This window comes from Gorilla gorilla, chromosome 11 (genome assembly GCF_029281585.2).
Source record: "Gorilla gorilla gorilla isolate KB3781 chromosome 11, NHGRI_mGorGor1-v2.1_pri, whole genome shotgun sequence".
Taxonomy (NCBI): Eukaryota; Metazoa; Chordata; class Mammalia; order Primates; family Hominidae; genus Gorilla; species Gorilla gorilla.
In genome coordinates this window covers 132,490,791-132,518,192 of record NC_073235.2, presented here as the reverse complement: position 1 = coordinate 132,518,192, position 27,402 = coordinate 132,490,791, and the positions used below count along the sequence as shown (strand labels likewise).

The 27,402-nt window shown below is 36.5% G+C and overlaps 1 protein-coding gene across 50 annotated transcripts in view; it reads left to right on the top strand.

Moving 5' to 3' along the window:
• The window catches only part of TRIP12 (thyroid hormone receptor interactor 12), a 159,019-nt gene that overhangs the window by 115,845 nt on the left and 15,772 nt on the right, over positions 1 to 27,402 (top strand). For 13 of the 50 annotated variants that reach the window (XM_055379641.1, XM_019022190.4, XM_055379650.2 and 10 more), the window contains 19 exons: positions 1,965 to 2,082; positions 2,471 to 2,630; positions 4,454 to 4,607; positions 6,114 to 6,342; positions 6,638 to 6,756; positions 7,868 to 8,075; positions 10,968 to 11,068; positions 11,302 to 11,476; positions 12,519 to 12,660; positions 13,590 to 13,781; positions 15,046 to 15,197; positions 17,210 to 17,382; positions 18,131 to 18,204; positions 18,293 to 18,492; positions 19,105 to 19,232; positions 20,572 to 20,723; positions 21,392 to 21,534; positions 22,669 to 22,825; positions 24,453 to 24,551. In XM_055379641.1, coding sequence (XP_055235616.1) covers positions 1,965 to 2,082; positions 2,471 to 2,630; positions 4,454 to 4,607; positions 6,114 to 6,342; positions 6,638 to 6,756; positions 7,868 to 8,075; positions 10,968 to 11,068; positions 11,302 to 11,476; positions 12,519 to 12,660; positions 13,590 to 13,781; positions 15,046 to 15,197; positions 17,210 to 17,382; positions 18,131 to 18,204; positions 18,293 to 18,492; positions 19,105 to 19,232; positions 20,572 to 20,723; positions 21,392 to 21,534; positions 22,669 to 22,825; positions 24,453 to 24,551 — 2,876 coding nt within the window. The remainder of the gene's footprint in view (positions 1 to 1,964; positions 2,083 to 2,470; positions 2,631 to 4,453; positions 4,608 to 6,113; positions 6,343 to 6,637; positions 6,757 to 7,867; positions 8,076 to 10,967; positions 11,069 to 11,301; positions 11,477 to 12,518; positions 12,661 to 13,589; positions 13,782 to 15,045; positions 15,198 to 17,209; positions 17,383 to 18,130; positions 18,205 to 18,292; positions 18,493 to 19,104; positions 19,233 to 20,571; positions 20,724 to 21,391; positions 21,535 to 22,668; positions 22,826 to 24,452; positions 24,552 to 27,402) is intronic. The other 37 variants (XM_055379652.1, XM_055379670.2, XM_055379643.2 and 34 more) reach the window with 5 other exon arrangements.

The following is a 27,402-nucleotide window of genomic DNA, read 5'->3' as shown; positions in this document are numbered from 1 at the left end:
GAAATAAAATTTTATTGCACTGCTCTTGCAGTTGACCATTCCTCTCTCAATCCTTAGACTTAAGTTGATGTCAGAGAATGGTGGGGCATCAGACAACATCTATACGTTATAATTTTTTTCTTCTTTTTAACTTTTTATAGAGACAAGGTCTCACTGTATTGCCTAGGCTGTTCTTGAAGTCCTGGCCTCAGGCCTTCCTGCCGCCTTGGCCTCCCATAGTACTAGGATTATAGGCATGAGCCATCACACCTGGCTGTTATGATTAGTTCTAGTAGAGTATTGATCACTTTTGTATAGAATACCTTTAATTGTTTGTAATTTCATAGCCATAATTCTAATCTCTATGGATGTTACCTTGGGAGTCAGTGATGATATTAACTGATAAAATGGTCTTTGGTCCCACTCTGTCTGAGTGGTCTCGTACTGTCTGAGACAGTATATTTAGCAGTATAATATTTTCATTTTAGGGGAACTCAGTTTTATATTTAGTTGCTTTTCTTGTGAATTAACACATTGGCACAGAACTTTGTAGAAAAATAATGTTGAGGTGGCTACTTGGAAAGATTCTCCGTAAAGCATTGAGTCTTTTCCAAACTTGGTATTCCAGACAACCCTATTGTGAGTGGTCCTGAAGAAAGTGCTCTTTCCCTAAATAAGATTGGGAAAGGTTCAACTCCTTCTTGAGTATCCGCAATTCATTTTACTTACTAAAGTCTCTAGGAGTTCTTTGAACCTTGCTTATCCCAACATTTCCTGAATCATTTAAGAGAGATTATTTCTTGTTAATGTATGTTTTGTTACAGCACATCCCTAAATACTAGTTTGGGAAATTGCTGCCTGCCTTTTGTTTGTTTTAACATTTTTTTTCTTTTAGTATATTTTCACCTCTTTTGCATGCTCCAGGCAGTTTACCACATGTTTATCATATGGAGGTCACCATAGTTGTTTACTGTAATAACCCTATAAAAGGAAATGTAGACCTCTTCTATCTGTCTCTATTTTGTTGTCATCCCTTGACTTCTAAAAAAAATAAAATCCTTATAATGCAGCATACCATGTATTCAAACTTCTCTATAAAGTTGCAAAACTGTAATTAAAAAAAAATCTTAATCACTAATTGTGAAATTCTGTGTGGCAGGCAGTTCACTATCCACATCTCTCTGCCCAAATCATTAATGAATATTTTTCTTGATAACAGAACTTATTATTGGCAAAACATTCTAATAAAATGTTTATGTATATTTTGCATATGTATAATATTTACAGGAACACACACACAATCAGCAAAGACCCAGCTGTGTCTTTAGGTTTCAGCTTTCCTTAGGTTTAGACTGACTAAACGGTAGAGACCGAGAGTTCCCTCCACTCACAGTGTCGGCACATCTGTGTGGTTATCATGCAGAGTCCTCCAGAAAATGATGTCTTCTGGGAATGGAAACTTACAGTAGAGAATGCTTGCCTGATCCTTGTATCAAGTTTGCATGTAATCAGTGTTGCTTAGGTAGTGGTTTTCCTGATCACAATACAATAAGATTCAGATACATTTAATTGTTAATGTTTTATACTATGGGCCACATATTTTCAGTATATTTGAATTGAAGACAAATACATAAATATATTTGATTTGTGGTATGTTGAATGCATTTTTGTGCAAAGTACGATGCTTCTCAAGGAAAGAAATAAAGGGTTCCTGAAGTCTCAGGGGTGAGAAGGAATTGTGATTAGGCACCCAGCTAGGTTTGGACTAAAGAATGAAGTCTCCAGAAAGAGATTGTTAAAATCTACACAAATTTTTTTTAGGCCTTTATTACAGCACTTTTGCATTTTTTACATTAATTTCTGCATTATGTTGCTTTATAAGAAAATGATTCTGATTATTTTCCCCCCTTGGGCAATGTTTGCCTTTGAATGAGGTAGTATAACTAGTTTAATAGCCTTTTGTTTTTTGTGGTTGGTTTTTACAGACATTGCAGAAACGCTTCACTTTCTCCTGTGTGGTGCCTCCAATGGAAGTTGTCAGGAACAGATTGATCTTGTTCCACGAAGCCCTCAAGAATTGTATGAACTGACATCTCTGATTTGGTAAAGATTGGGCTAAATATCACTTTGGGAGGCCAAGGCGGGTGAATCACGAGGTCAGGAGTTCGAGACCAGCCTGGCCAACATGATGAAAACCTGTCTCTACTAAAAATACAAAAAATTACCTGGGCGTAGTGGCGGGCGCCTGTAATCCCAGCTGCTTGGGAGGCCAAGACAGGAGAAATTGCTTGAACCTGGGAGGCGGAGGTTGCAGTGAGCTGAGATCGTGCCACTGCCATCCAGCCTGGGCGACAGAGTGAGACTCTGTCTCCAAAAAAAAAAATTGGTCTAAATACAACTTTTGGTTTGTGTGAGATTATTTTTCTTGAGAGACCTAACGTTTACTAATATTTCATAAAGTTACTAAAATTATTGTACTTTTTGTTTTCAGTGAACTTATGCCATGTTTACCAAAAGAAGGCATTTTTGCAGTTGATACCATGTTGAAGAAGGGAAATGCACAGAACACAGATGGTGCGATATGGCAGTGGCGTGATGATCGGGGCCTCTGGCATCCATATAACAGGATTGACAGCCGGATCATTGAGGTAGTAGTTTCATCGTACCGTTTAAATATGTCTATTTTGTTGGAGAGTGGGTGTAGGGATGGAATGGGGAGGTGGATATGTGGATTTGAATGTGCTTGATTTTGAATTAACTCAAGATTCTCTCATTTTGTCTCCTGAGAACAAGGTCCTCATTTCTGTTCAGGTCAGAAAACTTCATGTTCTAGTCCTGCTTCTGCTGCTAACTACCTGATTGACTTGGAGCAAGTAATTTAAGTTTGTTGTTCCATAGTTTCCTCATTTCTGAAAGGAAACGTTGGAAGACTTAGGCCGTAGGTTTCTAAAATTTATCTATCTTCTATCAGAAAGCAATGTCCCATGAGCAAAGATTTACATACAAATAGTTTCCTCTCAATATTTTTTAAGAGCAGAAACGTGGAAACAAATGAAATAGCTAGTTCTGGGTAAATAGTTAAGTAAATTGTGATACACATAGGCTTGTATGTTATCCAGATATTATTGGGACAAATTTTAATGATATAAAATCAAATATGAATGAAAAACACAATATACAATATTAAGTGAATCTTTTTGGAATTCAGCAAAATAAGTGAACATATGAATAATACAAAGGGGAGGAATGTACCAAAATGTTGACAGTGATTTTCTGTGACAGTTTTATGTGATTTTTATTTTTACTTCCTTATATATTGTTTGCACTGAAATATTTTTAAAACTAAATGAGCATAATATTTGCTCTAGCTTAGGAGGTGTTGATCACTGTGTTATTTGTGATGCCATGCATAATTTACTATTTTCAATACATGAGACACCTGTAAGAATTTATGTATTTTCTAATTTCAACCTTTGCTGTTTGAATTCTTTTTAGAACATCACACATTTTGAATAGACAGTCTTCTTTAAAGGTGCCTTCTAGTTCGTTTCTAAAAATGAATTTTAGAAAAAATTTTAAACCAATGACTTACATCATAAAATCAAGAGTTTTAAAAATAAATCCAGTTTCAGAGCCAGCTTTTATGAGAAAATTGATTTTGACTGGTCTTCTGTGCAGCATTATATATAAGCAGTATATAAGCAGGCCAATCCTGCTAATAGTGGTCCTGGTCTCTAACTCTAAGTCGTCTTCTTTTTAGCATTTTCCTGATCATTGCACCTTCACTATTAGCTTACTCTCTCATATGTGCTGAGAGTCTTGTCTTCCATTCAGCCTAGGAGTTCCATAGATTGGATTCTGTAATGAGAGTATTTTGTCACTTCTGTAGTCTGTTTAAAGTCAAACTGTGCTAATTGAACTGTGTCAATTTAAATATGTTCTGTATACCACACACAACCTTGGCGATTAATCTGTTTCAGTTGTGTCCCTTTCAGTCTTAAAGTTATCTTTGTTTAATGAGGACAATTTTATAGGATCATTTTGTTTAACGGAGGATTTTGGTAGGTCGCTAAGAATTCATCATGTAAATAATGTTTTTAATCTAAGAATACTAAGATGTATGGATAACTGATTTTTTATAAGCAATGTCTTAAAAGCATTCTCAATACAAATGGTGTCTTCTTTGTGTCAGTGATGCTACATAGGTGGATCTTTCATCAAGATTTTACCTGCATTTATGTCTAAGGGTCCCTGATAAGGCTTGAGGCATGTAACCTATGTCTAATTAAAAATGATTTGTTGAATGAATGAGTTTTGTCATATCTACACTATTATTCCATCTTCTGTTAACTTCACCATCTAAAACCTGTTGAAATAAATATGTAAGATAGCATATTTGGGGGGTCCCCACTGTGTCTTAAGGTAATAGATTTCTCAATGTTTATATTCAAAGTTTCTCTCTCTTTGCTCTCAGGCAGCCCATCAGGTCGGTGAGGATGAGATAAGCTTGTCCACTCTGGGACGAGTTTATACTATTGATTTTAATTCTATGCAGCAAATCAATGAGGACACGGGAACAGCACGTGCCATTCAGAGAAAACCTAACCCGTTAGCCAATAGTAACACTAGTAAGTACATTCTGAGTTAAAATAGCACTATACTATTGTGCAATATTTTGTGTTTGCATAATAAATAATAATTGGCTTATTAAGTATCTTTTTAAGCTTAAGACAATTGCATAACAATAATTTGGTTTTCGATTTTTTAAATCATGTCCATTAATGGATGAGTGAGCCAGTATTAACTGGTATCTTTTCCACAATTTGTCTGCTTACCTGATGTCCTGAGACTCGAGTTAGAATTTGCTCATACAGATTTTTATCTGATCCTGTCATTACTATTATACCTTTAGATCCATTGACTAGTTCTTTCCAACCTTGTATTTTATACCTTCCTGCCAAAATTATCTGAACTAATTAAGGACAGATAATTGTGATTAAAAAAACAAAACAAAACCAAGTTTCTGACATTTATCTGTCCCTTCAGGGATTTAGTTCATTGCTTTTGCAGCCCTAGTTTAGAGAACAGTGGTCTGCAAATGTTTTTTTGTTGTTGTTGTTATTGTTGTTTTTTTTTAAAAGGGCCAGGTAGTGCTGGGCACGGTGGCTCACGCCTGTAATCCCAGCACTTTGGGAGGCTGAGGCAGGCAGATCACGAGGTCAGGAGATGGAGACCATCCTGGCTAACACGGTGAAACCCTATCTCTACTAAAAATACAAAAAACTAGCCGAGCGTGGTGGCGGGCGCCTGTAGTCCCAGCTACTCAGGAGGCTGAGGCAGAGGAATGGCGTGAACCCGGGAGGCGGAGCTTGCAGTGAGCCGAGATCCTGCCACCGCACTCCAGCCTGGGTGACAGAGTGAGATTCTGTCTGAATAAATAAATAAATAAATTAATTAATTAATTAAAATAAAGGGCCAGATAGTAAATAATATAAGTGTTGCAGGTTATATGTAGTCTATACTCACCACCATTGCCATTGTAGCCCTCAATTAGCCATATACAATATGTAAACAAATGTACATGGCTGCGTTCTAATAAAATTATATTTACAGAAACCGGTGGTGGACTGGATTCGGCTTACAGACCGTACTTTGTTAACCCCTTGTATATAACTTACTGCTTATCAGTTATCTTTTCCTTACACTTTATGTCGCTAAGCAAAGTGGTAGAATTACCTTCTTTATCCATTTTACAAAGCTTTCAGTGAAATATCGTGCATTTCTAGAACTCAGTTTCTTACCACTGGTTTAGTTGGTTAGGATTGGATTTCCCTATTGTTTCACTGAATGTATATCAGTAAAATAAAGAGGTACAGTGCGGTGATGAATTGTTACTTTCAGCTGGCCCCAATGGGTCAGTAGTTTTCTAGACAGCTGAATTTTGTCTGTCTTAATGTTGCCTTTAGCATCTTTGTAAATCCTAGTTGATCATATCATAGAAGTTCATGTGTTCTATAATGAAAAAGTTTTTATAGCATTTCAAGAATTACATTGGCTTGAGTATTTTATATTGTTTATTGTGTTTCTGAAGTCTGTCACTTCAGGATTGCATAATTTTTTTTTTTTTTTAATAGGTGGATATTCAGAGTCAAAGAAGGATGATGCTCGAGCACAGCTTATGAAAGAGGATCCGGAACTGGCTAAGTCTTTTATTAAGACATTATTTGGTGTTCTTTATGAAGTGTATAGTTCCTCAGCAGGACCTGCGGTCAGACATAAGTGCCTTAGAGCAATTCTTAGGATAATTTATTTTGCGGATGCTGAACTTCTGAAGGATGTTCTGAAAAATCATGCTGTTTCAAGGTGTGTTAATGAAAATAGTAGAAACATTTTACAAATACAAATCTCTGCAAGTAATTTCAGAAACCTCTAAAGTAATAATAGAAAAAATATGCACAAAAATTTGTTTGGAGTATCTTGAGCTCTTTTTTGTCTATTTATATTCACATATAGCTTTTACAGAATATAAAACTTGAGCATTTAAGAAAAATGTTTATGTTAACAATGAAAATGCTTTGCTCTCAATTTAAAGTAGTATGGCCAAAAACAATCATCAAATTCAGGCAGAGTTTTATATACAAATGCTTTCTTTTTTTAGTCACATTGCTTCCATGCTGTCAAGCCAAGACCTGAAGATAGTAGTGGGAGCACTTCAGATGGCAGAAATTTTAATGCAGAAGTTACCTGATATTTTTAGTGTTTACTTCAGAAGAGAAGGTAATGTCATATAAATTAATAGTCGTTTAGTCTAGATAGTACTTCAACAGAAATAAAGTTTTAATCTGTCGAACAAAAACTGATAGCTTTTCAATTTAAAAATGACATTTAAAGCTCTGTTAGCTTATAGCTCTGTGTACGTAGAATATGTCTTTTAGGCTGGGCGTGGTGGCTCACGCCTGTAATCCCAGCACTTTGGGAGGCCAAGGCAGGTGGATCACTTGAGGTCAGGAGTTGGAGACCAGCCTGGCCAACATGGTGAAACCCAGTCCTTAAGAAAAATACAAAAATTAGCGGGGCGTGGTGGTGCACACCTGGGCTGATGTCAAACTCCTTGCCTCAAGCAATCCTACTGCCTTAGCGTGGGATTACAGTTTGTCTTTTAATAAGAGTCTGATAGAATGATAGAAGCCGTGGACTCTTCCCCAGAAAAGTGTGAACGTGTGCTCATTCACTCACGTTAAATATATCCACATATTTGCATATAGTTTATACTAGCTGATAATCAGACATGCATATTGGTATACAATTTGATAGTTCTTAGTCACACTCCTTCATACATACTCTCCTATGATTCCGGGACAGATAGGAACCCCTGCCTCACAAGTTAATGTTTAGCTCTCTTTACACGCCTTAAAGGATGTGATAGTTCCCACCCTTCAATAGCTGGTTTTTTTTTTGGTGGCAGTGTTAATGTGATCTTGTCTTTTTGTAGCACTTGAAGTTAACTGATTCTTGGTCTTTTCCATCCCTTCTGGCTGTCACACCACAGGGTGTGCACTGTATTTCTGTAGTTGATTATTGTTTTTATAATCAGTATTTTGAACTCTGAATAGGACTTTGTGACCCTATTAAGTTTTATATAATCTGGTTTTGAAGATTAGAAGACATTCAATATCAGTATTTTTCTTTAACCTTTAGTTTTTATATTTTTTTCTGATTGAAGTCAAGTTGAAAACTCTGGCTCCTAATTTCTTTTACCTATTTGCCAGTTATGTTTTAGTCTTTTTGTGTATTATGTCAGTGTTGGTATTTAGGGATTTTGTAATGGTGGGGAGAAGGTTCTACTCCTGATTAAAACTGACTCCCTTTCATCTCTGTTATTATAAAGGTGTAATGCATCAAGTAAAACACTTAGCAGAATCAGAGTCTTTGTTGACAAGTCCACCAAAGGCGTGTACGAATGGATCGGGATCCTTGGGATCCACAACTTCAGTCAGCAGTGGGACGGCCACAGCTGCCACTCATGCTGCAGCTGACTTGGGATCACCCAGCTTGCAGCACAGCAGGGATGATTCTTTAGATCTCAGCCCTCAAGGGTAAGTAAGAATTGTGTTGTGATTTTTATTTCTTTGCTGTTAGCGCTGCTTTGGTACCTAAGAATCATATAGGGAGTAAAATGGTAACATATTAGCATATATATATATTATATTTTTCCATTTGTATTTTGTTAATGAGAATGGGAAAAAACATTTATTGGAAACCTACTGTATTGGGCTGTGTTTAGGAACTGTAAGAGATTCGTTTTATTCCCACTGACATACAAGGAAACTAAAGTTCAGAGACATTTGTGACTTGCACGGTGTTACACACTTATGTTACTTGTAGGCTCTAACATTGTGGGATTTGAATTCTGGTTTCTGATTTCATAATCTTGTGACTATTTTTTGTGCTGCTGCATACATACGACCTCAGAGACATCCAGATATTAATACAGTTTAAAATACTGAAAATTAGAAGTCTTAGAAAAAAGGCCAAAAAATACTGATTCCCCATTTATCTTTAATTGGCAACTGGGAGTTAAATACTTTGCTTTTAATAAGGGAAAATGAGAGTTCTTAAATTCTCTACTCCCATTTATTTATCAGCTTTTAATCTTTGTTATACCATGCTACTAAGAATGTTTCCAAACCTTCCATTGGTTTCCATTTTGTTGTGTTAGAAACAAATCACACTCTAACAGTGTTTTTATTTCCTTGCTATTAGAAGCTTAATATTACTAGATGAGTGGTACCTGATGAACCAAATTCAGTTCTGAAATGCAGTGTGTATTCACTGCAGTACTCTTTTTGGCTCCTTTTAAACTGAAAAGTAGATCATGCTAAAATATAATAATAATAAGTGGGGTCCAAAAATTTAATCTTATAATCTGCAGGGTAGCATTGTCTTGTGCAGGCAGCCAACTCAGGTAGGAGAGGGGATGAGGGGAATTTGGTGCCACCTGGTGGCAGTTTTCTAGTCCAGCTTAAATATGAATTTTGGCAGTTTCAAGACTTCTGGCAGACTGAACTTCTGGCACAGTGGGTATTATTTTAGGAAACTGCTGAGTTTAACTGGCACCCATGTTGTTTGACCAGTCTGAGGAGATTGGGCTTGGAGAGTTCTGGGGACTCTTCCACTTCCCTGATTCTGCAGTTGCTTTTGTCTGCCATTTTCCTTTCCAGCCTTGCTCTCTCCTTTACTTCCTTCCCAGCCCCATTCCTACCCACTAGCTGCTGCAGTAACATAAGTTATTGCAGGGTTTTACTGTAATGTAGGCATGGTGCCTGAGACATCATAGATACTCAGTAAATTACAGAGAGTGATACAGTTCAGACAGTTGCAGTATTTCTTTCCCTTTAAGAATGTTTTCGTTTCTCCCTTTTTTCTTTTTCTTTTCTTTTTTTTTTTTTTTTTTTTTTAAAAAGAGACACAGCATGGGGTCTTGCTCTTTTTCTCAGGCTAACCTCGAACTCCCGGGCTCAAGTGACCCTCCGTACCTTGGCCTCCAAAGTAGCTGGGACTACAGGCATGTGCTAGCATGCCCAGCTCAAATGCAGTATTTCTGAGCAATTTTAATTTAAGGAGTTGGAATTGATTATAGAGTCTAACAGTTGATTATGCCAAAGAAAGAGAAAATAACTTTTTTCTTAAAATATTTTTACATGGTTTTAAATAGTTTTAAGTGGTTCCATATTACAGCATGGTTGCAAATGAAAAATTCATGTTAATTTTCTTTAAATGGAAATTGTTTAATTACATTTTTCATCCTTTGAAAGTTCATTTTTCCTGATTGTCAAGCACATTCGAGCACATTATTAAGTATATTCCATAGAAGTGTCAGGTGTTGGAAACTTTCCAATTTTTTTTCAGATTTTTCCAGTTTTATTTGGGCCACAGACCAACTAAACCACAACATTTTTCAGCCTTTTCATCTTATTTAGTTTTGTTATTCTAAAAATTTATTGCTGTTACAAACTATTTCTACTGTCGTTAGAACAGGCTACAGGTGTTTAATTTTGCAAATGATTCTAATTCAGAATAAATTACTCACACTACTCACTAGATTTGTATATAGGTTTAAAAAAACCAACTAAATGTTCATAAATGCATTTATTTAGTATGTTATTGCCATTGTCACACTATGAAATTACTTTGGGTAGTATATTAGAGGCAGATGAGTATTTTGACAACATGAACACTAAGTGTCATGTATATTTTACTCACGGCCATTTTGGTTACGGAAAAAGTGTGTTATGTGGATTTAACATTCTTTTTCAGGTTGGTGATTACCCATTTATTTTTATTTTGCTCCTTTGTGTTGCATATTTGCTTTATGTACTTACATAGTACTATTTAAAGTTGAACACATAGAAAATTGATCAGTCATCTTATTTGGCTTTATGTTTCATAGTTCAGTATAGTTAAACAGTTAGTTATTTTCTGAATAATCATTTGCTGTGTCTGCACACCTCTAGAACATGACTGGCACAGAATTGGCATTAAATAATCACTAAACAAGAACATACTTTGTTATGACAGTATTTTTTTTTTTTTTTTTTTGAGATGGAGTCTCACTATCTCCCAGGCTGGAGTGCAGTGGTGCAATCTCGGCTCACTGCAAGCTCCGCCTCCCGGGTTCACGCCATTCTCCTGCCTCAGCCGCCTCAGTAGCTGAGACAACAGGCGCCCGACACCACACCCGGCTAATTTTTGTATTTTTAGTAGAGACGGGGTTTCGCCGTGTTAGCCAGGATGGTCTCGATCTCCTGACCTCGTGATCTGCCCACCTCGGCCTCCCAAAGTGCTGGGATTACAGGCGTGAGCCACCACGCCCGGCCTGACAGTATTTTATTACTCCCTGTTTCTGCCATTTTAGTTTGCTTTTTCAGTGAGTGAAGATATAAAACAGTGGTAATTGCTAAACTTATCTCATATTTTCCCATGGACAGTCGATTAAGTGATGTTCTAAAGAGAAAACGACTGCCAAAACGAGGGCCAAGAAGGCCAAAGTACTCACCTCCAAGAGATGATGACAAAGTAGACAATCAAGGTAACCCCTTTGATGAAACTATGGGGAGGTAAAGGGGAGGGTGGTAGCAGGTGCAGAAATGTACTTTATTAAAACTGCCAGTAGCTCTTGAAGTATGCCTAAGTTTCCTGAGGGCTAAGTGTTCTTAGTTCTTTCAGTTAATTAATCTGTTAAGACTGTGAATCTTAAAAATCAGTTGTTTTTCATCACTTAAACTAAAATGACTTAACTGTAGTTCTTTTTTCTTTTCATAGCTAAAAGCCCCACCACTACTCAGTCACCTAAATCTTCCTTCCTGGCAAGCTTGAATCCAAAAACATGGGGAAGGTTAAGTACACAGTCCAACAGCAACAACATTGAGCCAGCACGGACTGCGGGAGGTAGTGGCCTTGCCAGGGCTGCCTCAAAGGATACCATCTCCAATAATAGGTGAAGTGGGGGGAATTTTATGTTGCTTCTATTCCCATATCAGAAAAACTTAACATTATTTCAGCCAGTACGTTTATTGTGTGGAGACGATACATAGACACAGCACTTTAATTTGTTCTTAGAAGCATAGTTCAAGAATTAGGTAGGTTCTCAGTTTATGAACCCTGCATCTGGCTTTGTCCTGAGTTCCAGTCATGCGCTTTGAAACTCCTTCCAGCATACCTAGCTGAAAGTCTTATACGTTCAAAACCAAATTGTATTCCTTGGGGAACCTCTTCCTCAGTTTTGTTCCAGACAAGGAAAAGCTGACATTTTCTGTCCACATTCTTCACATCTTTTATGATAAAATTCCTCTACCCATTACAATGGAACTTCAGGATTTTAGGGGAGAGCCTTTTTTTTTTTTTTTAAGTCCTTGGGACTTGTTTTATTTTTGGGTTCTGCATGTAGCATACCAACATGATTACTTCCCTCTGCAGATAAGAAATTTTAAAAGACCAAATGTCATTGAGAAAATAAACATGCTCTCTTTGGTTTTGTTGGTTGTTTTTCTTAATTTCAGTGTATAAAAATAATTAAGTGAATGAATTTCTGAAGCCATCAGCATTTGTAATTTAAGCAGCCGGGTCTTGTTTGCCATAGCTTATTACATCCTTAACAGGCGCATGTTTCTGGTCTGTAAATCTTTACTTCAGCTCTCCAGGAAACACAAGTTAAGGATAATGCAGATATGTATGTACTTTAGGAAGTAAAGGGAACACTTAGGAAAGTGTTACATTGCAGGGTTCCAAAAAATTAGTACACTTTGTTTACAATTCATGTAATGACCTGCAGTGTATTTTAAGTTTTTAAACAGTTCTCCAGGTGGTACATCGTAGCCCATTTTCAAAGTGAAAGTTAATTTGGTTATGGAATCTGGAGTTTTTAAACTGTAAGCATAGACCAGGACGAATTTTAAATGTAGCAGCTGTTTGCCTTGATCAGAAGTTATATCCTTTCTACATACACTGGGACTTTAATATCTCCTTTTTGTTTCTTGTAGAGAAAAAATTAAAGGTTGGATTAAGGAGCAGGCACATAAATTTGTAGAACGTTATTTCAGTTCTGAGAATATGGATGGAAGCAACCCTGCATTGAATGTCCTTCAGAGACTTTGTGCTGCAACCGAACAACTCAACCTCCAGGTGCTGTGTTCAGTGCATTTTGCTGGTCTTTTTCAGTCTCTTCCCAGCATCTCCTGCTACTCTTTTCCTTCATGACTCTCTAGCTTCCTATGGATTTAGCTATCCTACATCGACTTTTACCTTATATACACCCTTGGTGCTGGCATTTCTTTTACTTATCCCTTGACTATCAGGATTCATCAGTCTGTATTAAATGTACTAGAAGCCTCATCTTTGACTTTCTTTCCTTCACATCTCATCATTCTTGACAAATGAAGAAACTTCAGAAATGTCCTCACAAGCACATCTGTTTTCTAAGTCATCCTCAACTATAGGTATAGATGATAGGCCTTCCTTAGCCCCTCTCTTCACATGGGGTCTCAGAGTGGCAGGAGAGGCTAGAGGTTTACTAATAATAAGTGTTTTACGTTTCATCTGGTTCTCAGTTTTTGTTTTTATTTTTATTTTTATTTATTTATTTATTTTGATGTTTTTGATGTACCTTGAGCAGTTTTGGTAGTATGTTTTCCAAGAAATTGTTCATTTTGCTGAGACCTTAAATGTATTAATTTAAAACCACACCTTGTATTCTTGATTCATCTTTCCATTCTGGTGTTATAGCCCCTTATTCTTCAGTTTTCTGTTCTCATCTTTTAAAAATACTCTTTTTTAAAGAAAACTACATTGGTTGAATATGAAGATTTTCTTCTTATGGTATTATGGATTCCTGGTTTTCCTTATGAAATATTTAGTGTGTGTGTGTGTGTGTGTGTGTGTGTGTGTGTGTTTAAAATCATAATTTCCAAGGATTTACTAAGATTGTACCACTCCCCTGCCCTCTTTTTTAAGGGCGTCGAGAATATATTCAGTTCCTTTTGAGGATATGTGAGTTGTGTATTTTTAAAGTGCTGCTTAAATCAATATAGAAATACTTTTCCTAACTCTTTCAGGTGGATGGTGGAGCTGAGTGCCTTGTAGAAATCCGTAGCATAGTCTCAGAGTCAGATGTTTCATCATTTGAAATCCAACATAGTGGATTTGTGAAGCAGCTGTTGCTTTATTTGACATCTAAAAGTGAAAAGGATGCTGTGAGCAGAGAGATCAGATTAAAGAGATTTCTTCATGTATTTTTTTCTTCTCCAGTAAGTTATCTAATAATGCCTGTGTATCTTTTAAGAATCAGTGTTCACTAATGCATATATTTTCATCTCAGTAATAATTTCCAGCAGGTCTTGGTCAAGACATTGAGGGAAAACTTCTAGGTTTTCACACAGTTGAAATCCTTCAACTTCTGTATATCAAAGTAAATAGTAAAACAATAAAATGGGGATTTAACAAAGCCCATGTCACTATTTCTATGATTGAAGTATCTTGAGTCTTTTTTGCTTGCAAGATGAGCCATTAATAGTAGTCTCTCACCTGTGAATGTATTTTACTTGCAATATTTGTTTTTAAATGTATTGAAGTTTGTATTAGTTCCTTTTAGGGAAACAGACATCTATAATAAGATAGAGGAGATATATTTTCTTGTTTTGTACATAAAATACAGTTGTAACAGTTCCAATCAAGGGCGCTTAATGACCATTTATGTCACCGTTTATAATGTGGATTACAAAGCCACAGAGCGGCTCCCCTTCCTTCACTCTTAAGTGGGCCAGAGCAAGAGGGTAATCCTTGGATGCTGTTGACAGCATTCTCCTTGTTTTACAGTGGCTTAAAGAGAAGGCATCACTTGGAACGTTTCCCTCTGGATTATCTGTGTAATAGGGCTTAGCATAGCTCTCCTATGTATTAACACTATTTCACCATGCGCTTGCAGTCCTCAGAGGCATTTGAGCATTGCTTGTATTTTAACTTGCGGGTCAACCTAAAGCAAAGTTAGTATTTATTGGAGATTCATTAGAAGCGTGACAGTATTATGTATAGTTTTACAGCATACTTAAGATTATGTGCAATCTCTTTTCTGAAACCCCTGGAGTTTGGTCGGTTTCAAAGGTCCTACAGTGTGTAGTACATTAAAATTCCCAGCAGTTTCTGAATAGCACTGTATATTATATGCATTAAATATTTTTATAGCATAACATGAATATTCTTACTAAAATCAGATAAATAAAGACTGTAAATAGCCTTATGTCTGTTTGGATCAGATTTTGCCACCAAGTGACTTGTGTTTTCAGAGCCTTTGGATGTAGAGATTGTGAATACAGGATTGTGGGCTGTACAAAACAGTTGTCTTTATTGAAATAATCGACATGGTAACATCGTTCAAACCAAATCTGCCATAAAAGATAAAGATGAATAGACAAATTATTCTCTTTTATAAAGCTGCTTATTAAATCTTCTCTTTGAGGAGACTTTTGTTTTGAAAAGGCTTTGTTTAACCTGTTTGTTTATTTATAACTTTAGCTTCCTGGAGAAGAGCCCATTGGAAGAGTGGAACCAGTGGGTAATGCACCTTTGTTGGCATTAGTTCACAAGATGAACAACTGCCTCAGCCAGATGGAACAATTTCCAGTCAAAGTACATGATTTCCCTAGTGGAAATGGGACAGGAGGCAGGTAAGGACCATTGCCTGGCTATACCCTTGCCACTGGAATTTGGTACTTAATTTCACTGAAGTAAGATGGCAAGAGGTCTGGTAAAGTCTTGATTGTCCCAGAAAACATTCAGCTGTAATGATGAAAGAAATTAAGCACTCTAAAGAATGAATCAAATGCTTTCTTATCTTTATACCATATGCCTTGAACAGAATGCTTTATATAATCCAGCGATTGTATTCGTAACTTGTAATAGGCTTAGTTTTCCTTAAATTGATACACTTCAGCATACAAAACTTCCTTAAGAACTTTGTGTTTAACTTCAGTAGGGATAAAAAATTTTTTGTGGCTGTGAGTAACATTTACATTTTGAGCGATATGATTTATATGTAATATTAGTGGCTATAACTTTGTATTTTGATGGGGTCAAACGTTTGAAGTTTTACTAGTTTAATAAATATATATATTTTTAATGTAGTTTTAAGGACTCTTGAGGTGCTATAGGAAAGAATTGTTCTGTTGTGGAATGTTACAAGTTTCATGGAATATTTTGACTGGAAGCCTAGAAAATAGGAAATTTGTTTGGTTTTTATTTATTTATTTATTTATTTTGGGACAGAGTCTTACTTTGTTGCCCAAGCCAAATTACACTAGTGTGAACATGGCTCACTGCAGCCTTGACCTCCTGGCTGAAGAGATCTTTCTGCCTCAGCCTGCCACGTAGCTGGGGCCACAGGCATGTGCCACCGTGTTCCACTAATTTTTTTATTTTTTGTAGAGATGGGGTCTCACTTTGTTGCCCAGGCTGGTCTCAAACTCTTGGGCCCAAGTGATCCTCCTGCCTTGGCCTCCCAAAGTGCTGGGATTACTGAGCCACCACACTCAGCCTAGTTTGGTTTTTAAATCCACATTTTGATGTTTTAAAAACATTTAAAAAACTTTGTTTGAATTAAAAACCATATGCATTGTTGAGTGATAACGCAATCACATCATGGACTAGGGTTTCTTTTCTGCTTTGAAATTTAATGTAGCGTGTGGTATTCAGTTTTGATCGTTATGATTTCCTGGAGGAGTTCATGAAATAAGTGGGCATTTTCACCTGTGCTTGAGAAAATCATGAAGCTTTTTGTGTCCAAATTTATATAAAATATGTTTGCATATGTGTATATTTATAAAGTGGAATATTCTCCACATCCCGATTTGTGTGCTTTATGTGCAGGAGGGTCCAATCTTTTGGCTTCCCTGGGCTATATTGGAAGATGAGTTGTCTTGGGCCACATAAAATACACCAACACTAATGTTAGTTGACGAGCTTAAAAAAAAAAAACACTCATTGTATTTTAAGAAAGTTTACGAATTTATGTTGGCCTATATACAAAGCCATCTGGGCTGCATGTGGCCTGTGGGCCGCAGGTTGGACAAGCTTGCTTTGTGGAATCATACAGATAATCACAGTTTAAGTTTGTATCTGATTCCTGCCAGAGCTTTTCTGAAATGAGCAATTAAACATCATGACCAGGTTTCAACTGCAGTAGCTATTAAACCGCTTCGTTCAAAACTATTATAGCAAAGTAAATTTTAAAGGTTAGTTTTTAATGTAATATTGTAGCTGAAATCTTTGAAATAAAGAGGTTTTTTTTTTCTTTTTAAAAAATATAATTCAATAGGAATGGGCAAAATATTGCAGAAGTGAGTGTGCTTAAATAGTTCAGGAATTTTTGTTCCAGAAAAATAATTAAATATTCATGGGTGAAGTATTTCTGCTCCCATGGATTTATGATGGGACAGAGATCAAATATTGACTTAAGGTTTTCATATGCACGCATGCACATCCATCTTTTATTTCTTACGTATAAAAATTTTTTCTAAATAACTTGAATTATTGGCTTTACCATTTAGAGAACTGGTAAGTAAATGCTTAGTACTAGTGTGTCTTATGAAAATGCAGTTTGTATTAACTTGCCTTTATTTGAATTAATGTATATTAAATGTGAAAATAATAGACTAACTTTTTTTTCACAAATTATCTTGAGCTTTTCTCTCAACAGAGGATCACAGGCTTTAAAATTTTTCAACACACATCAATTAAAATGCCAGTTACAAAGACATCCAGACTGTGCAAATGTGAAGCAGTGGAAGGGTGGACCTGTCAAGATTGACCCTCTGGCTTTGGTACAAGCCATCGAGAGATACCTTGTAGTTAGAGGTACTTTCCATATATTTGTTTTGTGTGTTATATATGTATATTTGGGAGAAATTTACATTAAGAGATACATACATTATTTCTCTGTTTAATGTTGTTTCTGTTAAAACCTAGATGGCAGGAACTTATATTCCTGTCTTTTATTTTCTACTTAGTATATAGTCATACATTGAACTTACTAGGGGTTGACTGCTTACTTGAATGTTGAGTTAATTTATCTTGGTGAAATGTAGTAGAAATGACATTTTGTGTTTGGCAATTTTCTTAGACCTTTCTGCTTCATAGATCAGAGTGTAATATATACAGGTTGAACATCCCTAACCTGAAAATCTAAAATGCAAAATGCTCCAGAATCTGAAACTTTGATTGCTGCCGTGACATCGCAAGTGGAAGACTCCACACCTGACAACTTTGCTTTCTGATGGTTCAATGTACATACACTTTGTTTCATGCACAAAATTATTGAAAATACTGTATATCATTAACTTCACGCCATGTATATGAGATATAAATGAATTTCATATTTAGATTTGTATCCCATCCCCAAGGTATCTCATTATGTACGTGCAAATATTCCAAATCTGAAAAAATTTGAAATCTAGAACACTTCTGGGCTCAAGCATTTCAGATAAGGGATACTCAACCTATATGTGTTTTCTAAGAATATGTTTAACCAGTGTGTATACAGGATTTTTTTTTTTTTTTTACACCTAAAATCGCTAAGAGTTTAAAAGTCTACTTGGGTCTTCAGGGTATGGAAGAGTAAGAGAAGATGATGAAGACAGCGATGACGATGGATCAGATGAGGAAATAGATGAGTCTCTGGTAAGGTACTATATTCCCACCATGTCATAATGTACTATATAAAGTTCAGGGCCTTTGGCTTAAATGGCTTTTGCTTTGCTTTATTCAGGCTGCTCAGTTCCTAAATTCAGGAAATGTAAGACACAGGCTGCAGTTTTATATTGGAGAACATTTGCTGCCGTATAACATGACTGTGTATCAGGCAGTACGGCAGTTTAGTATACAGGCTGAAGATGAAAGAGAATCCACAGATGATGAGAGCAATCCTCTAGGCAGAGCTGGTATTTGGACAAAGACTCATACAATATGGCAAGTCTGAAAATTCTTTCTTTTGGTTTTTCATGAACTTGGAACTGTTCTTGTGTTTTAGAATTCACATTAACTTAATGGCTGGCTTTCATAAGGATGGGGGCCCTAAATCACACATTTTAGTTCTGAAAGGCGATTTCAAATATTTGATAAGGAGCATATGTATATGTAGCCTCCTCATTCATTCTACCGGAAAACGTATATCCATGGACAGTAATCATGGTTTACATCTGCTTTTCTAGATTTATTTCAGGTCTTTAATTAAGACAAAAATGTTGCCATAAGATATTAGGTAATCTGAAGTTGGGCATCTCTGAGTCCTTAAGAGGCATTTGGATGCAGGTTCCTGCATTGTCTGTGAGTGTCTGCTACATATGCTTGAAGAGAGCCATTCTTCCCAGAACCACCATTGGAGTTTCTGAGGCAGCCCCTCCTGAGAAGGTGGTCTCTAGGTGATCTCTTCTAAGAAGTTCTCCAGATTCACACTAGGGAGAGAGAGGAGAATAGATCTCACAACAGTCTTCTGGTAACTGTGGTGTCTGTGGCTTAGATTTTGGCTTTGTATCAGTTTCAAAATCTACATTTGGTTTATATACTGTCTTGTCATTTTAGGTATAAACCTGTGAGAGAGGATGAAGAAAGTAATAAAGATTGTGTTGGTGGTAAAAGAGGAAGAGCCCAAACAGCTCCAACGAAAACTTCCCCTAGAAATGCAAAAAAGCATGATGAGTTATGGCACGGTAAGATGGTAGATAAAGGGGAAAATGGATTGCCAACTGGGCAATCTTCCCATTTTCATGATTTTCAAAGAGTGATTTGGATTTAGTAGTAAAATCTTTGAATATAATTGAGAAATAAATGAAATTACAGACAGTTTGATCACATCTAATCCTCAACTTTAATATCTAGAAAATGAAAAATTAAGTACCTACAAAATTAAATTGGGAAGGAAAATTGGGAAAAAACTTATTCCCAGTTCATAGAAGAGTTCAGGTTTTTATGAAGGTTGAAACAAATTTCATTGGTAGAACATGTTCACTAAACAAGAGACTGAAGGTAGTGATAATTGGCCAATTGGCCCCTAATTTTTTATTTGTCACCCATGACAGTAGTACAATTATAGTGATTATAAAAAGTGATGCCAGGTAATGTAATGACCATCAAATATAACCGTCACTTTCTAATAGACTTATTTTCCTCTGTAATACTTCCTTCCTGTCTATAGTTTTCCTCTCTTCCCCCACCTCTTCCCTTTAAAAATACGATACTAACAATGCCTTAGAGTTAGACAATATTATTGTTCCATGGAGGACCCCCCCCCCCGCTCCCTGCCGCCACCACAGTAATTTTCTCACACTGGTTTCCCTGGTCCACAGAAAAGGGCCCTGTAGCACTTTTTTTTTCACAAAACTAAGTTTATTCGATATAAAAGGCTCTTAGTTTTGAGATTGTTACGTTTTTGGTGTTAAACATGCTGTTTTCTATTATGAAATGATGGTGGTATGATTTTGCGTGCTATAAGTAAATGGCAACTGTTTCAATCCCTCAGATTTATTTTTTTGATGCCTTTACTTAGTGCAGTCTAATAACAAAGGATTTGCAGACCCTACTTGAAAACCCTCACAATCTGTTCAGTCCTAAGCCTTGCATTAAATAACCAAGTCTCTTTTACCAGATTTTTAATTTTGAGGTATTCGTCTAGTTATAAACTGGATATGAAAGATCTGGGAAATTTCTGTAACAGTGAACTTAAATTTAAACAGTTTGTTTTTATTCCTCCAGCCATTTTACTGTTTGCCATTGTTTCTGGTATAAAGGAGAAATGTGGAGGAGTCAGCTTTCCTCCATTATAATGTTTATTTGTGTATGGGAGGGGAAAGTGAAATTTTTATAAGCCAAGGCACTTTATATGTAAGATAAAATGGGAAGATTGTCAAACTTATCAATACCCTACTAACAGGATTCCAAGCGTTGACTATAACAACTTCTGTTACTCTTTTAGCGATGATAGGACCTTGGCTGCACTGGCTTAGCCTTTCTAACTTTGATCAAAACTTACTTTGATCTTTTGTCCTTTAGATGGAGTGTGCCCATCAGTATCAAATCCTTTAGAAGTTTACCTCATTCCCACACCACCTGAAAATATAACATTTGAAGACCCGTCATTAGATGTGATCCTTCTTTTAAGAGTTTTACATGCTATCAGTCGATACTGGTATTACTTGTATGATGTGAGTAATGTTGCCTACTTATGAAGTTTTCATGGTCTGTGATTGATAAATTTCCTATTGCACTAGAAATGGAAACAGTGATTCAGCTAAATGCAGGGCTCCTAGCCCAGTAAAGTACAATGTACTCATCAATGGAAACTTCTCCCCCACTTTTTTTTCTCCTGGCCCACAGTCTTAGATTAATTCTCTTGGCAGATTTGTAAAATTCTCTCTAGGAATAAATTTGTGAAATTAAGCTACAATATGAAACTTGAACATGGATTTATTATAGTTAAAATTCTTTAGGTACATGTAACCAGAAGTTTATATATCAAGTAAAAGTTGGGTGAAAGTTGCATGCTGCCTTTGATATTTATATAGCATAGAGAAGAGTAAAGGAATTGGCCCTGCATGAAACATTAGCTGCAACATCACTGAATGACTGAGCCAGCAGCAGTGGCTGGGGGGCGTGCGCAGCAGTGGCAAGGGGTATGTGTGAGGGCTTAACAGTGTATTGTGGGAATTGTTTTAGTTGGGACACAGTAATGAGAGGCTGTGTGTTGTATGTTGGAAACCAGCACGTGAATTCAGGGTACTTTGCATGGACTTGGGGATAATGGAAGAGATTGTGAATATAATCCTAATGTTTTGCTACATGTAGACTTTTTTTTTTTTTAAACATTTTACAGAATGCAATGTGCAAGGAAATTATTCCAACTAGTGAATTTATTAACAGTAAGTTAACAGCAAAAGCAAATAGGCAACTTCAAGATCCTTTAGTAATCATGACAGGAAACATCCCAACATGGCTTACTGAGCTAGGAAAAACCTGGTAAGACAATCACTTCTGTAATGGTGGCCTTGGAAATGTTACTGGGTTGGTCTTGATGTATTTTGTTACAGAAACATTGTCTTTACTGGACCTAGTCAAATGTTTATTAATACTGTTGATCACAACTTGCTTAATTGTGTGGCTTTAGCATGTAAACAGACTAGGCAAGTTTGGGGGCTGGATCTTCTTGGTAGTATGTGTCTATGTATGAAATAGGAAAGTACACATAGCAGTTTGGCTGAGGATAGTCAAAATTATCTGCTGTCATAAAATTGGATTCCAGAGGTGTAGTTGCTTGATTCTCTGAGCCTGCTTGGGTCAGGGACTCTAGAACTGCAGTGATAAATGTAAGCCACTGGCCATATACATTTAAATCGGCAGTCCCCAACTCTTTTTGGCACCAGGGACCAGTTTCATGGAAGACAGTTTTTTCCACAGACATGGACTGGGAGATAGGGCTGGTTTCAGGATGATTCAAGTGCCTCATGAAGGTGGTGGTCATATTTTAAAAATGAGCTTTCATTAGTTATGTTATACTTCCTTCAGGTAGATTAAAGATGATCTATCGACTTAAGTGTAGGATTTTAAAAATTAAATATCAGATTCTGCATTGAAAGGCTACTTAATGCACTATTACTTGATCACTTAGAAATTTCATATAAGAAGTATGAAAATTCTTAAAAATTAATTGACCTGGCTGGACGTGGTGGCTCACATCTATAATCCCAGCACTTTGGGAGGCCAAGACAAGTGGATCACCTGAGGTCAGGAGTTCAAGACCAGCCTGGCCAACATGGTGAAATCCCGTCTCTACTAAAAATACAAAAATTAGCCAGTTGTGGTGTCAGGAGCCTGTAATCCCAGCTACTTGGGAGGCTGAGGCAGGAGAATTGCAAGAGCCCGGGAGGCGGAGGTTGCAGTGAGCCTAGATCACACCACTGCACTCCAGCCTGGGCGACGGGAGCAAGACTCCATCTCAAAATAAATAAATAAATTGACCTAAACAATTTTTACTGATTTTATTTACAATTTTCTATATCATATCAAAAGTTGTTTCTAATATAAGTTTGGATTTTTTTTAAGTAGTTTCTGATTCTCATCCAGATAATAAACTTACATTGCATCTTTTTACAGCCCATTTTTCTTTCCTTTTGATACCCGGCAAATGCTTTTTTATGTAACTGCATTTGATCGGGACCGAGCAATGCAAAGATTACTTGATACCAACCCAGAAATCAACCAGTCTGATTCTCAAGATAGCAGAGTTGCACCTAGATTGGATAGAAAAAAAGTAAGTTTCTCCCCAAAATCTTTAAATAATCTGAGCTTTTCAAAATAATGGGAAAACTAGAAATGTAGTGTATCTAAATATGCATGTTGGTCTTGGAGGCCTTGGTCATAGTCAGCTAGCCCTATTTTCCTTTCAGTCTCTTGGAACTGGGCTGTGATTCTTCCTTATCCTTCATTAAGAGTTTCTCTCCTCCCCACCCCCCAATTTCTGAAATAATTTCTACAATTCTCTTTTCTCTTTTAGTTGCCGTAACTCTTAGACCAAGAAAGAATCTTGTCTTCTCTCACTGAAACTTTTTTCATTCTAAATTAGGAGTTCAAACTATCTCCTGCCTTTAAAAATTGATCCCTTATGTAATAGTTGGAATTAATCAGATCCATTTCATTCCCTTAACAAGTCACTCCAATTAGAAGAGCCTGAAACAAAATCCTTTATATGTTTTGAGTCTCTTATACCAGTTAGCTCCAGTGTTGCTAACTTAATCTGTGTTTCTAATCTTGGCTCCACATTTGTGGCTCTGAACCACGGGGCCCTGAGCCATTTCCAGTGGAGACCGATTCTACAGTTCTCACCAGCACTGTTTTTACTTAGGTCTATTCTGTTCATTTACCTGTTTTTTTCCGCTAGGGATTTAAGTTTCTTTTCCTAAAGCCTTTATCTCCAAAAGTTTCATAAGAGACATTAGTAATAAAATAAAGGAGTTAGATGGATGGCAGGGAGTGAAGTGTATACTGAAAAGCAAAACAAAACATAAAGCAAACATTGTAGTTAAAAAAATCTTCTTGGGCCCGGTGTGGTGGCTCCTGCCTGTAATCCCAGCACTTTGGGAGGCCGAGGCGGGCGGATCATGAGGTCAGGAGATCGAGACCATCCTGGCCAACATGGTGAAACCCCATCTCTACTAAAAATACAAAAAAAAAAAAAAATTAGCTGGGCGTGGTGGCGCATGCCTGTAATCCCAGCTACTTGGGAGGCTGAGGCAAGAGAATCACTTAAACCAGGGAATTGGAGGTTGCGGTGAGCTGAGATGGTGCCACTGCATTCCAGCCTGGCAACAGAGCAAGACGCCGTCTAAAAAAAAAAAAAAAAGTCATCCTATTCGTATCTTTATTAGGATTCCATAAGCACCGATATTGGCATAAATTAGAAATCTAGCAGGACCTTTTAAAATCTCATTTGCAGGTGTTTGTAGTAGTGCTTGTAGGATCTTGGCAGATCAGAGCCAGTAGGTTTCCAGCTCACCTGTTTGACCTGTCACCTCCATATCTATCTCTCTATCTAAATATAAATGTACCCAGGGAAATTTCATGAAACTGCAGCCCTGAGAATTGCACTGATATTTGGCAAAGACGATTTTTTTCTTCCCCAACTTGAATTTTCTGAACTTGCCATGGCCACAAGATAAATTAGTAATTACTCTTGCATCTGATTTCCTTAATGTATGCCAGGGTGCTGTTGATGTTTGTAGCAATACAGCTACCTCTTAACCTTTTCTGAGTTACCTGTTTAAGGAAATAAGTGTTAATTGAGTTGATCTTGTTCTTTTGCATTTCAAGAAATGCCACCTGTTTATTAAAATGTAATATTGGTAGAGCATAGTTTCCTGACAGTTGTACTTTCTTTGTAGCGTACTGTGAACCGAGAGGAGCTGCTGAAACAGGCGGAGTCTGTGATGCAGGACCTCGGCAGCTCACGGGCCATGTTAGAAATCCAGTATGAAAATGAGGTGAGCTTGGAGTCTGGTGATGGTTATTTAGCTTGACTTGTGCTCTTGATTAAATGTTATTTGAGTTTCTTGGTACTATGAAATTCTGAAAGACAGTTGGGAGACTTAGCTCTCTTTTCTCTTGAATGATTTGTTCTAAGTTCTCCATTTTTCAAAGGTTCAACTAAATAATAAAAGGCAATTTTTTTCCTGGCGTAAGAACACATTTGCGTTGTTAGTCTTTGAGTTGATAAATTGAAAGGATATTTTAAACAGCTGATAACTTTCAAAATGTTTGAATTGCCTTTTTTAAGAAATCAGGTTTACTGAGATATAAATAATAATTGCATACTTCAAAAATGTAGTTTTAAGGGTTGACAGATGCAATTTGTTACCACTTTCACGTCAAGATAAAGAATACTCCGATCACCACAAAAAGTGCCCCCATTTCACTTTGCAAAATCAGTCATTCTATCCCCTACCCCATCCTCAGCCCTTGATAAACATTGATGTGTTTTCTGTCCCTGTAATTTTGTCTTTTTTACAATATCATAGATGGAATCATGCAGTATGTAGCCTTTGTCATTCTTCTTTCACTTAGCATAATGCTTTTGAGATTCATCCATGTTGCATGTGTCAATTTGTTTCCTATTATGGAGTAGTTCCATTATATGAACTATATATTGAGTATTCCATTATATGGGTGCACCAAAGTATGTTTAACAATCACCAGTTGATTCACATTTGGGTTGTTTCCAGTTTTTGACTATTTTGAGTAACATTGCTATGAACATTTGTATTCATTTCCTTGTGGAGACACATGTTTTTACTTCTCTTGGGTAAATGCCTCAGAACTAAATTGCTAAGTCATTTGGTAAGATAGAGATATGTTTTTATTTTGTTAGAGATACAAAACTTTTCCAAAGTGGCTGTCACATTTTACATTCCCACCAGTAATGTATATATGCGAGTTCAATTGCTTCTCATACTCACAACACTTGGTATTGTTTTAGTTATTCTAGTGGATGTATAGCGGCATATTATGGTGGTTTTAATTTTTATTTCCCTCATGATTCATAATGTGACCTTTTCATTGCTTATTGGTCATTCATGTGTTTTCTTTGGAGAAGTATTCAAGAATTTTGGCCATTATTTTCTTCCAGTTTGTGGCTTATCTTTTCATTTATTTATAAAATGTCTTTGGAAGAGCAGAAATTTTCAGTTTTGATGAAATCCAGTTTATCTTTTTTTTTTCTTTTTCCTTGTTTGTGATTTTTGTATCCTAAGAAATCTTTCTCTAAACCATGGTCTCAGATTTTTCTTATATTTGTTTTTCTAGAAGTTTTATAGTTTTGGCTTTTCATCTGTGATTCATTTTAAGTTAATTTATATATATATATTAATTACAGTTTGAAGTTCTTTAAGACATAGGCTATTCAGATTTTTTTGCACTATTTGCTGAAAAGACCATTCTTTTTCCTATTTAATTACCTTGACCCCTTTGTGGGAAACTGGTTGATTGTGATGTCTGGATCTCTTTCTAGATTTTTTTTCTGTTCTTATTATTCTATACTGTGTTGATCACCATAGCTTTATAGTAAGTCATAATCAGGTAGTATAAGTCCTCCTTTTTTTTTTTTTTTTTTGTTTTCTCTCTTTTTTTTTTTTTTTGAGACGGAGTTTTGCTCTTGTTGCCCAGGCTGGAGTGCAATGGCACAATCTCAGCTCACTGCAACCTCTGCCTCCTGGGTTCAAGTGATTCTCCTGCCTCAGCCTCCAGAGTAGCTGGGATTACAGGCATGCGCCACCACGCCCAGCTAATTTTGTATTTTTAGTAGAGACAGGGTTTCTGCATGTTGGTCAGGCTGGTCTCGAACTCGTGACCTCAGGTGATCCACCCACCTCAGCCCCCCAAAGTGCTGGGATTACAGGCATGAGCCACCGTGCCTGGCCTTCTTTTTTTTTTTTTTTTTTTTTTTTTTTTAAGATGGTTTGATTACTTTCAACTTTTATTTCATGTGAATTTTAGAATCAGCCTGCCAGTGTCTACAAAAAGTTTGACAGGATTTTGATTCGCATTTCTTTCAATTTAGATCAGTTTGGAGAGAACTGACATGTTTACAGCATTGTGTCTTCTGATCCATGAATGTGGTGTCTACTTATCTGAATCTTTAATTTTTCATTATTTATATCTAGAGGTCTTTCTTGCACATATTTTGTTTCCCTCCAAATATTTTGTGGTTTTTTGATGAAGCTGAAAATGATACTGTTCTTTCGTTTTCAGTTGTTTGTTGGTTTCTAGAAATACAGTTCATTTTTGTATCATAACGTTGTTTTCTGTGACCTTCATAAACTTAAAACTTGTTAATAAATCACGATTATTGTAGACCCATGGCTTGGGAAAACTTTCTGTGAAGGACCAGATAGTAAATATTTCAGGTTTTGTGGCTCACATGGTCTCCATCACAACTACTCACTTCTACCTTTGTAGTGTGAAAGTGGCAATAGACACTGAATGAGCATGGCTGTGTTCCAGTGAACCTTTATAGTCACAGAAATGTAAAGTTCATGTGATTTTCACATGTTGTGAAATACTATTCAAATTATTTTTAATCGCTTAAAATTAATACAAGTTATTCCTAGCTTGCAGAAAGTACAAAAACAGACCCTGGGGCTGAGCTGTAGTTTGGCCCGCCAGTTGTATAGCTTGCTGCCTTGTGTCATAGACATTTATATCATCCGTGAATAAAATAAAACTTCTCTTCTAGTCTTTGTCTTTTCTTTCTTTTCAGATACTTTTAAACAAGCAAAGTCTCTTGGGATACTTCCCCCCTCTTCTTTCACCTAATTTTTTTTGTTTTAAGACAAAACG